This window comes from Lepidochelys kempii, chromosome 2, assembly GCF_965140265.1.
Source record: "Lepidochelys kempii isolate rLepKem1 chromosome 2, rLepKem1.hap2, whole genome shotgun sequence".
NCBI lineage: Eukaryota > Metazoa > Chordata > Testudines > Cheloniidae > Lepidochelys > Lepidochelys kempii.
In genome coordinates this window covers 186946098-186958730 of record NC_133257.1, presented here as the reverse complement: position 1 = coordinate 186958730, position 12633 = coordinate 186946098, and the positions used below count along the sequence as shown (strand labels likewise).

Here is a 12633-nt window from a genome sequence, read left to right as displayed (position 1 = left end):
GAGAAACCTGAGCAACTGTGAAGAAAAAGTTAAACTTTTAGTTAGACTGTTAAACTGTGTTTCTGGTGGGTTTTGTTGTTGTTTGGTTAAAGATAGGTTCTAGTGACCACCAAGACTTAGGAGAAAAAATAATACTCTTGTTAAAGTTGAAAGACCCAGACCGCATCTGGTAATGCGAGATCTCACACAAGCATCTGAGACCTCCAAGAAGCCCTCTTGCAAAAAGAGGGATGACTTGACATTGTTGATGTTTCTAACGTAAAAAAAACAAGCTTAAGAAAGCCATTCAAAATATTTCATCTTTTAAACACATCATAAAGCAGAAAAAAAATACCCCCAAGCTCATTATTTTTAGAAAAAAATCTTTGTAAGTCATCTTTAAAACTGTGACATTTCATACCATTTCACTGGAATTGTAAATGGACCCACATTCACTCAAAACTGAATCTCGGTTCATGAACGTTTCGACTGAACTGGGCTGTTTTGAGTTCATAACAAAAAGGAAAGTTCCACGTGTTTTTGAGGTTTAACATGCCACCCAGCTCCACTGTCTCATGAACGCCCTTTCTGTGTTAGTCAGCTACTGGCTCAGAACACTGGGACTTCAATGGACGAGAATTCAACAGGAGCAGGTGAATTAAAGCATCAATTTTCCCCCATATAAAATATTCTTAAGTTAAGACCAGGGGGAAAAAATATAAGATGCACGGCACAAAGGAAGAATGATGACTAAATAAAAGGGTTTCTATAAGGCATTGGGAAGGTAGGACTTTAACAGCATCGTTGGTGGCTTCCGAAAAACTTAGGGTAGGTGAAATTGCAATGAAAAATGAAAGGCAAATTCTCTCAAACATTGATCATTAGTAGAATATTAAAAAGAAAAAGGTTATACTGCAGTTGTGTTTCTGTAAATTCATTTAAAATCTTTATAAATCAATTTATGTCAAATTCATAATTTTTCTCAAAAAGCCGGTAAATTCGCAAATGAGGGTGAGTGCAACTTTCCATTTGCTTCTGTGGCCTAAGATCCTATCTTGCTCAAGGTGTTAATAAACTTTAACCCCAAACATTTTTTTTATCAAATTAATCTCATTCTGTGGCTTGTTTTTGCGGTCTGCAGGGAGAAAGAAAATATTCTGCCTCAGTGCTTTACTTCTGTGATCGTTTTAGAGTGAAAGAGGGCATGAGAATTGCTATAAGTCACTGTTCCACACACAGGATGAATTCATTACTGTAATGTAAAATATGCTCTAGCTCAATGAGAACTTGTGGGTTGGTGCAGGACTTAGTGGGGGAAATTCTAAGACCTATACAGAAGGTCAGATGAGATGATCATAATGATCCCTTCTGATCTTCAAGTCTGACTGTTTACTTCATACAATTTCTTGGAAAATATGAGCTCAAAGGTTAATTTGCAAGGAGCTGTTCTTAAGTTTACAGATTATGCAGCATGGTTATGAAATCATATGTCCATATATGCCCCCAAATCTACTAATTTATAACATCCATATAGACTAAATAATATGTTATACAAAATAAAAACGGAAGAACCAGCAATTAGAAACAGAAAACTTCCTTTATATGACTAGATATTGAACTAGAAACTTCTGCTGAGTTGTGAACTATCTCAACTCTGAAAACCCTTCTTTAGACCATACCATTAAGTTCTGCAACAGACAGGAGTCTCTAAACCACTGTAGTTGTTTTTTAAACAAGATACAGCACCCTTGATATGCTACAACACAGCAACAACTTAACTTTGCACTCGGTCAATTAAAGCCTGTGCAATTTTTTAGGAGTAAATTCAATACCACTGACAGTGCTAGATTGACAGTCTTAGACTTTTTTTAAACTTTATCTTTATTGTTTTTATATAAAATATTAAAACATAATGAAACAAAACATATATAAATACAAGCACAAGCATATAAAGAACAAAATACAACATTATTTCTAAAACATGGGGAAAAACAAAACAAAACAAAAACAACCTGTAGAGATCATGCAGGGCATCAATTATTAAAGTGACTAAATAGATAAATAAGTGAGAACATAACCTATGAGTATTGAGGACTAATATATACTAAACTGCACAAATATGCAATAGTTTCATGAGTAACCAGACAGCCTCATATTTTTTCCAAGCATTTCTATTAGACAGAGTCATCTTTTCCATGAATGCAGTAATAGAGAACTCACTAAGCCAGTCTGTGTACGACTGAGGAATTGCAGAGCGCCATTTTCTCAAAATAACTCTTTTGGCCACTAATACAGTTATTGCAATCCGTTTCTTAATGTTAGTCTTACACATTTAAAAAAAAAAATTCTCAAGAGTACTGTATGAAAGAAAAAGACTGCCAGTGTAATGATGATTGACCATGCACAGTACACTGATATAGCACAGAGTTGCAACTATCACTCATTTGGAGGGAGGTACTTTTATTTTGTCTTATTTTCATAGCGATTTCAAAATCTCACTCACGATGAACAATTGCTACTTGTTTTCAATGAAGTTTTAAAATTTTATTCATTCAGACTAAGATTGCCCAATAATGGCTCTGAAGTATACAAAAATTTCATAGCAGAAAACTATTTTCAACTTCTACCAATACTGTATTATTCTGAAGGCTCCTGTGGACTTGATAAAAATGTCAAAAAATCCTTACAGTCCTTCATTAACAAATTCACGGTTATGCATATATAGTGAACCATGACATTGTAAAGGGTGGGTATGTGGAATCTTTGGCCATGATGCTAATTCTACTGAATTTGCAGGAATCTCTCAAATCACATTCATGTCATTCAATGGCAAAGACAGAAAGGTTGTGGAAACTACCTAAGAAGCATTAGGTTTCGGCACTTTTAAATGGTTCTGTTCCAAACAAAAACCCTGGATCTAAGTTCATCCAAAATTTGAGAGTTAGTAGGTTTTAGAATCCAAATCAGAATTTAGCAATTGGCCTATGTTTCCATTTGTGGGATAAACAAAAGATCTGGAACCTGTGAATGGCCTGAACTTTGAAGAGTGAAAAATGAAGATCCACATTTTCTTTTATAAAGACGCATCATTGTGGTCATTCTGCTTCCTTCTTTGAAAACATATCACCCTACATGCCCTCCTCTAGGTGCGAGATTAGCTCCAAATCAGCAACTGGTATACCTGCATCCGTGCAAACCCCAAGTGTTGCCAAGGAGAGCCATGACTTGCACCAGTTGCCTGTGTAACCCTCAATCCATGCAAATCACTGTTTTTCTTGACTACAATTAGGGCTTGTGCTGGTGCAGCTACACAGGTTGCTATGGCTGAATCCCAAGATAGCTGGGGCTTAACCAGTTCAGCATTAGGCATCTCCACTGCTCCAGTTTCCCCTCTCAGAAACCTGTAGGCTGCTGCAGTGCTTGCATGCAGGAGTCTTTACTGCATTGCAGCATTGAGGTGACTTCGCTCTCTGGCTAAGTCAGAGTTCACCACTTCCGGAGCATCAAAAACAAAGTCCAGTGGCAACTCACAGTCTTCTGCCCTACACTCTTCCAGGTCACAGCAGTTCTCCCCGAGGGTCTTAGGCAATCTTCAGCCCTTCCACCAGGCTCAGCTTCCTGCCTCTAATTAATCTTCCCACATCCCATAGTAGCAGCACAGAAGGGGACTAATGCCCACCCTCTCCTACAGGTTCCATCTTATAATTGGGTTATTTGCCTTTAGTCACTCAAGCTCTAGCCTTGTCCTTCAGTTTTCCCCAGGCCATATTCCTCCATAAGCCTTCCTCTAGCTTCCCCTCTATATAAACCCCCTTCCCAGGGTCTCTCAGCTGAGTCTTCTCCCAGCAGGCTTCTGCTCCCAGCACTCTCGCTCCCCAGGCCCTCTGCCTGGGAGTTAGGGGGAACCTTCACCCTGCACATGCTTTCTCCCCACCTCCACTCTCAAAGTGGGCTATTGGCTCTCCTTATGTACTTTGGCTGGTCAGTTGACTGCCATCCCCAGGACTCATTCCCCTCAGCTAGGGAGAAATTCTGGGCTTGTCTGCACACAAAATTGTACTGCTTTAACTATACCAATATAGGTAAAGTGATACAGAGCCTTGCAACCCAACAGGACCCAACTACAAGTGTGGGGTTCGGGTTGGGTTGGAAACCAGCCCACACTCTCAGGCTCGGGTCAGCTCTGATCACTTCCTCCTGCCTGCAGGGTTGGCACGGTGGCAGCTGCATGCCCTGCTCCTGCCACCTCACTGCTCTGTGTGCTGCCAGGTAAGAGGTGCTGCAACTCCTTGTCACACTCACTCCACAGCACACAGTCAGGTGGCGGCCGGCAGGAGCAGCTCACGCAGCTGCTGCTGCACCAACCCTAAGGGCAGGAGGTGGCTGGCAACAGACTGCAGGCCCGGGATGACCCACCAAGCCCACACGACAGCACTGAAACAGATTCGGGAGTGGGATGGAGTGAGAGTTGGGTGTGGGTCGGGCCTGAAAATGACTTAACCCTTTTGGATCAGGTTTGGCTTGGCTGTGCTCAGGCTGGGTTCAAGTCCAGGTCAGGCTTGAAAATTAGGTCTGGGCAGACCTCTAAGGTGGTACAACCCCTCTAGCATGGATGCAGTTATAGTGGTATAAAGGTGATTATACCAGTATAGCTTATTCCCATATGGGAAGGGGAATCAGATGTACTGGTATAAGGCATCTTTATACAGCTACAGGTGCATCCATACTAGGGAGTTGGGTCTGATGCAGCTACTTGGATAGTCTAAATATCACATCGAACAAATCGGTACAAAACAACCCAAACCAACTGTGCAGGCCAGGAAGGGCCAAACCTTGGAGCAGGCACACTGGGCCATTCATATGTCCTGGGATCACTGAACTGCTGTTCCTAGGTACAGAGAAAGCCTCACTATCTGCAGAGTCCATTTTTAAAGTGAGGGGCCTGCTCAGTCAGGGAGGGGGACATAAAATTGAACTATGGGGGAGAAGGGGGAAATAATTGTTGGGGGAGGATGCTAAACCAATCCAAGTGATTTCCTTGAGAAGATAGATAACTGCTGCATGCCACCAGCTCACATACAATCTCAGCTAGATGGGGATTTAAAATGGAGTTCTAAATCCCTATAGAAATTGGGGCTTGTAATCAAAACCAAAGGGCCCAGCTATGCTATGGGTGCAATTTCCATAAACACTTAACACTGGCCTCTCGCACTCCTTGAAGTCAATGTAAATTCTACTATTGGCTTCAATGGAAGCAGAGAGAAGCCAGCAGTGAGAGCTGTTGGAAATCCCACCCATTCAGATTTAACCATGCCAATTTATTTATTTAGCCTTTGTGTACTCACCGAGCCAAGCATTAGCATTCTTAGTGGCCAAGTGCAGCTCTCGGAGCCCACCGCTGAATTTGGTTAGTGGCCGCTCCTCGACAACGTGTATCATTGTTCAACCTGTGCCACAGCTTGGACTGTCTCGAAGACCCCAGTGGTGCTGCTGGCTGCACAGAGGCTTTGCCCAGTCAGGAATCAGATAAGAAGGGCCTGACGACTGGCAGGTGGAAGCCGGGCAGGCGAGCAGTAGGGTCTGTGACGAGGAACTGGTTGGTGTTAAGCACCAGTCTTCCCACCACAGGGATTCTGCTGTCACATCTTGGCGTGGCAGCCTCAACCACAGTGGTAGGTGGTGGGCTAAAAGGTCATTGAAAGATGTGTAGGTGGTGGGCTAAAAGATCATTGAACAAGGGATCAGCACCTATCTTATAAAGCAGCTTACCAGCTGCAATCACCAACCTGATGGAAGGGGGAGCAATGTGGCTCAGAACTTGAAGCCATGCCAATGTCCAGTTGTGACACACAATTAGGGATTTTTGCATTCCAACGGGATTTTTTTGTGGGTACTGTGGGTGGGACGACAGGTTTTAGAATCATTTAGGCAACCTTGTTACAAGTTAGGTCATGACTGTTCCTGCTGGGACCCTTCCTCTGAGCTAGCAAGTCTCATCTTCTGACTCCATCAGAATTGTGTCCTTTGTTAATGAGCAATTTTTAATTTTTTTTAAAAAGCTAAACTCTCCATACAAAGACACTGGCTAATTTTCTCCACTCTTCGGCATGAAGAGTTTTCCTAGCACCACTTCATCAATTATGTCCTTTATTACTTCTGCTCAGCCAGCCTGACTCCACTCTTCCCCAAAAGGCCAACTTCCAGTACCACACTTTCTCCAGAACAAGCAGCCTTTAAAAAGCCTGTATTCACTTCCCTTCTCCAGAGGGCAGCTCTCTCTCCATTCCCGCAAGAAAAAAAGACAAAAACTGAATGCCGTATTCTAAACAGGCCTGACCAAACATATCTTTGTGTCCTACTCACTATATCTATAATAGCTGCATACTTACGTGGCACACCATTTGCCTAGCCAACGTCACTGAATGACTACTTAATATGAGCTTCCCTCATCTTAGTTTCCTATCCCCAGATTTATTCAAGATTTAGTTAAAATCTTGACTAGTCACTTATAAGATCTCAACATCTCTGAATATCATTTGATATATGTGAGTGACCCTTCAAAACGACCACACGGTTGTTATATAGTCCTCCACCCCTAATAAAGGACTGTTCTTGACCTTTAATAGCAATTTTAAGGTGACTTTAGAATCAGATTCAGGTTTTTTGGTAAACATCTTAGAAAAAGAAACCTACCTTTGTCCAGCCAGGAAACTTGATATAGGTGTCTTGAGGTAAATCAGGTATTCCACTGGGAATAGAAAATCTGCCAGTGTAAAAAGCAGGAGCTGCATAGCTTGAGGGATTACCACCAGACATTTTTGATTCACCACCTTTGCCGTTTAAGCCTTGGCCCACCACACTGTCTATGTCTAGTGGGTAGATCTCCCAATGAACGAGTGTAACTTGGCCAAGAGATAAATTTGACACTAGACCCTGCAAAGAAATTAAATGTGTTAACAAAATCAATAATCTCATCTCATTACAGTTATTTATCTCCAACTGTCCTGAGTACAAAACAGATAAGAGAAATAAAAACTTGGCTGAACTACAGTAGTCACCAGTATTGCCAACCCCAAGTGTTCAAAACGCATGTGTCAGGTCCCCCAAAATTAAGGATTAGCTTTAAAAAAGCAAAAACAAAACAAAAAACCCCTAAAGGAACCCCTCATTTTTATTTGCTTTCTGGGTTTTGAGCCTTTAGGATACACTTGGGTCACATTTTCAAGCTTTTCTCTGCAACCGTGGAGACTAGAAAACAGCGTTAAAATCAAGCTGCTCCAGTGAGCTTCAGTTCTAGATGATGTTTCAGCTGTTTTTAATTCATTTGAACTGGTTCATGCATCCTTAGATGATACATTAGAAGACTCAACACCTCTTGAGAGACCTGTGGGTGATATAAAACCACCAAAAGTTAAAGGGTGTCTGTCTGCTTTTAATGCCACTTTGACCTCAATGAGAGCAGGACTCATAAGAAAAGTATTAGTTGTATTTTGAGTTAGGTAGAGTTGCACCAGCATATTCCCGAACCCTTTGCTCTTACTATTGCATTAAGATTTTCTTTTACCAATAGAAGAAAAGCTGATCTCTGGTGTGCTTTGACAAGTTCCATTGTCTAATCATTAGTGACTAAATTTACCTTAAAGTCATTGTTGTATCTACCATAGTTTACTCGACCCATGTTTTCTACCAACACATCCAGATTTGCTCCAGCCTTCCCGGTTATATTTATCATGTATGATTTGCCTCGTTCAAGGACTCCCTGAGGAACCTGTAAGCATAACACCAAAAGGAGAAAATAATGTAAGGCTCAAACAGAGGACAAAACTGGATTACTCATTTTTGAGACTTACTGGCTTATACAGAGGAAAATATCCCCCTGCTGCCCTGCTCACCTCAACCCCTTCAACTATCATTTAAGTTGATCAGTAAGATATTCAGCTAAGTAGTGTTTCAGTTATTCAAATAATGGAAAATTATCAGTTTCCTCAAAAGTGTGGTACACTTCGTTCACTAATTCTATTGGTTTTTAAATTTCAAAGCTCTGCAAGGCTTCTCATTCCTAAAAAACTCAAGTTGTCAAGGTCTGTTCAGATGACTGAAAACAGTTTGCACGCTTTATAGGTGAAATATGACTCATTCTCAGATTAAGCTCTGATGCATTTTTTTTGTAAAAACACTAAGATTCTGAATAGAAAACCAAACAATAATTTGGTTTTGCCAATAGAGACTCTACTGCTTACTATACAATACATCCTTGATGTATTATATAGAAAACAAAGTTCATTAAAGCAATATGCCGGAATAAAGAATGAAAGCTGCGCTTTGACAGTCCATAAATTGATTTTTCTCCTTATTGAGCAGGAACGAAGCTGTGCTGTACACAGTTCAAGAAGGAAAGCGGGGGAGGAATCTACATCCTGTAAAAAAAAATTTAAATTTGTGGTCAATAACCCAATGTCACAAGCAAAGATGTAGACTCAAGTTTCCTGCAATAATCAATTGAAACAACCTGCAGGAGCTGATCAAATACAGTCAACTTCTAATTTGTATCAAACCAGTAGGAAGCAAACCCAGCTTACAGATTTTTTTTTCTACTTGTATGAAGACCCTAGACCAATTTTCAATTGTCTTGATACGAATTATAAGACTTTCAAGTAGACCATAGAAATGGTGTGCACAGATTTGAATGTTTTAAAAACTTTACTAAAGTGTAGAATGTACCAACTGTATGATCCCTTTCTTTCTCTTTACATTTCATATTAAATTAAATAAACTAAACTGTATTTGTGTACATGGGGAAAAAAGCCACAAAGTACACAATACAATTATTAATCATAGTTACCCAAAGAAGGCAAGTGACAGACATGGATATCGGTAGTTGTAAGGTCAATATTTACCCCATCTACAGAGACATAAGCACGGTCGTGGACTCCGTTTAAAGGTGAAAAGAGTGGTGTTGGCTCACTACAATTTTTTGGCAGGGTAGTCCTGTACAGCACAAACCCAAAATACTGGAAGAAAAAAATCAGAGAACCAAGTCATTGAGGCTACACTTGAGGTCACACAATGGAAACCAATAACCAGAATTTCGGCCTACACACTGGAAGAGTAATTTCAATTTTCATACCCTGTCTGGAGCGATAATCACAAAAGGTTTCAGATGTCCTAGTTAATACCTTGTCAAGTGATTTCAATTTTTAATACTCAATGTAAATTTCGTAAAGTTTCCTACATATCTTTACATGACCTTAAAGATGAAGATCTTAGTTAAGATTTCTCCTCCTCTGCACCTCAATAAGAGTAAAGGGTCATGAACTGAATCCATTGATTAGTTCACTGAAAATTGATAAAAATGACAACTGGAAAAAACGTTGCAACTGAAGCTTAGATAACAAGCTAAAAAACTGCACCCTATAGCCAAAAACTGATGCCGGTACTGCCTGTATAGGAGAACCAGCTGCTATGTTACTGGAACAATTAGGAATATTCTCATGTGACATATTGCCATCAGGGGACAATAAAATCAGAGCTGCTGGATTTGTTCCTGTAAGAAATGAAACAAACACATTGAAACCATTCGGTTTTTCCCCAGTAGCATTAACATAACACCACTGTCTGACATGAATTGGATTTTAACTTGGTTCCCAGCCTCTGGGGCAAGAAGAGGTGGGAGCATGGCAGTTCGAGCCAGCCACATGTGACCACCAATGCATTCAACCAGCAGCACAGATGGCAGGAAAAAACAAAACAGAGGAGGCTGTGACCATTCTGGGCCGCCCCTTTTCCTGACGTGTCTCTGAGGTTCCCATGAGACCAAGGCAGGTGACAGGGTGTAACAGCTGTAAAGTCCAGCAGAGTGTGGAGAAGAGAAGCAATGCATGGAGGGTGAACTATTTGAAACATCACCCCATGAGCGGGGATGCTGAAACCAGGGAGCTGATTGGTCAGGGGCTCCTTTTAAACCGCCTGCCTGGTTTCTTTTCATAGGGTCTTTCAGCAGCTGACTAGAGTGCCTGCTCTCTGCTCCCACAGAAGCACACAAGTAGCAGGACAGCTCCTGAGCCTCTCTCTCCTGGCTGGATCCCTCTGGTATGTGCAGGTAGAGGCAGAGAAGGAAAGACATCCAGCTTACTGGCCAGTAGTTGTAGCTTGGCCAGGGCAGATCTGGGTTTTGAACCCAGCCCAGCTAACGTTCAGAATTGGGTTTTGAACCCATCCCATCCAGTGTCCTGGGACTATGGGGCAGGTAGCTGCTCAACAGTCCCGCCCACCACACGTTTCCTAGTGGTTGCTTCTTTCAGCTGCAGGTAACTGGCTCCTAATCTGTACATAGCTCAGCAGAAGGGGTGATCTGGGAGCCAGACGCATGCAGCGGAAAGGTGGGGCCACTGAGCAGCCAGGAGGGGAACAGAAAAGAAGTCGGGGAGAAGGGGCAAAAGATGTGGGGAGAGGAGGAGGAGGAAGCCATGGCAAGAAGAGGAAGATTGGAGCAAGATGCTTTTTCAAGGGGTATTTTTCTAAATCAGCCAGTGGTGTAGAGGCCCCCTGGTGAATGGGATGAGTGCACTCTGATGAGTTCTGGGTGACTACTCTCAGAATTTTTTCTACCTACATTCTGAAGAGGAAAGGAAGTAAAAATGAATAAGATACCCACAAAACATTAACCTTGTGACCCTCCTCCCATCCGCCCCCACAGATCTCCTGCCCTGTTTATCAAGAAAATTGTCCCTGGCAGATGTTTTGATGCATCAACTATACATCAGAGAGAAAGAAAGAACAGACAGAGAGGAAGAGTGGGGAAAATCTAGAAAACAGGGAGGAACAAGGTGGAAGGGATCTTTGAAACCGAGTGCTTCACAGAGAGACTATAAAGGGGGAGAAAGAGCAAGAGAAATGGAGGAAGATAGTGAGGATGAATAAAAAATGGAAAGTAGAGATAACAAAAATACAGAAAGAGGGAGAGAGAAAATGAGCCAAAAAACCCCGAGTGAGATTCAGCAGTGAAGCCAAAAATATGGTGGCCGCAGGAACAGATGGCGTCACAAATGCGGAGGGGTCTCCAACCCAAGGAACTTGGGAACAACTATTGTAAGAAGTACAACACTGCAAGATTTAAAGGACCACGTTCAGACTTGGTTTAAGACCTTTCACCCCAATGCAGTGATATCAAGGCTAAATTTCATGTAATAAGATTTGGAAAATGATCACTTAGTAGTTACATGAGGAGTTATTGTGGGAGGGATAGCTCAGTGGTTTGAGCATTGACCTGCTAAACCCAGGGTTGTGAGTTCAATCCTTGAGGGGGCCATTTAGGGATCTGGGGCAAAAATTGGGGACTGGTCCTGCTTTGAGCAGGGGGTTGGACTAGATGACCTCCTGAGGTCCCTTCCAATCCTGATAGCCTATGATTCTAAGTCTTACCTGCTGCAGCTGAACAAAGGATAAGGGGTAAGTGCTTCTTATTGGCCCAGAGGGTGACAGGTCATCAAGAAGCTCTGCTACTGTGCCTAGCTGCAATGCAGGAAAAGCAGATTTAGACTGGTCATAAAATTCAATATTTAATTAGTAGCTAAATAAGACAACAATATGGTCCAAATTCTGCTCTCAGTTACACTGTTGTAAATCTGATGTAACTATTGACTTCCAATGAATTACTCCAAATTTATTATCTGAGGTAGCTCGGAGCAGAATTTGGCTCTGTCAAGTATCATCTAAGAGGACTTTTAAAATAACTGAACCCACATTTATTTTTGAAGCAGTAAGGCCCCAATTCAGCAAGATGTTTAGGCACAAGTTGAAATTTAAGCATGCAATCAGTCTACTGACTTTATTAAGACAATGCACAAGTTTAAAGTTAAACATGTGCTTAAGTACCTTTCTGAATCGGTCCAATAGGCACAACTATACTGCAGGTTAACATACCTATGGTGCCCTCTGATCTCTTTTTGAGATGATAAGAGCTCTCTTTCAGACTATGTTTCTCTCTCAACATTTGCTGTGGATTCTATGTATTAGTCAGGAGGCACACAATATGCATAATACCCTCTATAGGCTCAAAGGTTCAAGTGTTTTGGGATTTTTTGAATAAGAGCATCAGAATTTTAGTCTATTTTACACAAGTGTCTCCACGGGCCCAGTGTAAATTGTACATTGGTGATTCCAAATATTTTCCAAAAAGTCAGTATTTGCTTTCAAGTAGTGCTGCAGAAAAGCCACTACAAAAAAGAGCACTTCAAATGTTGTAGAATTTGATATATATTTTATACAAATTCACAGTAAAAAGACAACAATGAAATGCTGGGTGTTTCAAAATAAGAAAAGAGCAAGCTTTTGCACAGGCACATTCAAAGATGAGAATGCAACATTAAAAACAAACATCAACATTATGTATGCACGTTCCTACACGTGCCATAGGATAACCTGAACCATCTATTCACGTGCGAGCACTGATTTTCATAGATTCATAGATATTTAGGTCAGAAGGGACCATTATGATCATCTAGTCTGACCATCTGCACAACGCAGGCCACAGAATTTCACCCACCACTCCTGCAAAAAACCTCACACCTATATCTGTGCTACTGAAGTCCTCAAATCGTAGTTTAAAGACTTCAAGAGCAGAGAATCCTCCAGCAAGTGACCCGTGCCCCATGC

General features: G+C 41.5%; 1 protein-coding gene across 3 annotated transcripts in view; it reads right to left on the bottom strand.

Moving 5' to 3' along the window:
- Positions 1–12633, bottom strand: part of GLB1 (galactosidase beta 1) — a 72363-nt gene that overhangs the window by 10222 nt on the left and 49508 nt on the right. For all 3 annotated transcript variants that reach the window (XM_073333087.1, XM_073333089.1, XM_073333088.1), the window contains 4 exons: positions 11401–11490; positions 8877–8990; positions 7616–7747; positions 6673–6912 (listed from right to left, as the gene is read on the bottom strand). In XM_073333087.1, the coding sequence (XP_073189188.1) occupies positions 6673–6912; positions 7616–7747; positions 8877–8990; positions 11401–11490 (576 nt within the window). The remainder of the gene's footprint in view (positions 1–6672; positions 6913–7615; positions 7748–8876; positions 8991–11400; positions 11491–12633) is intronic.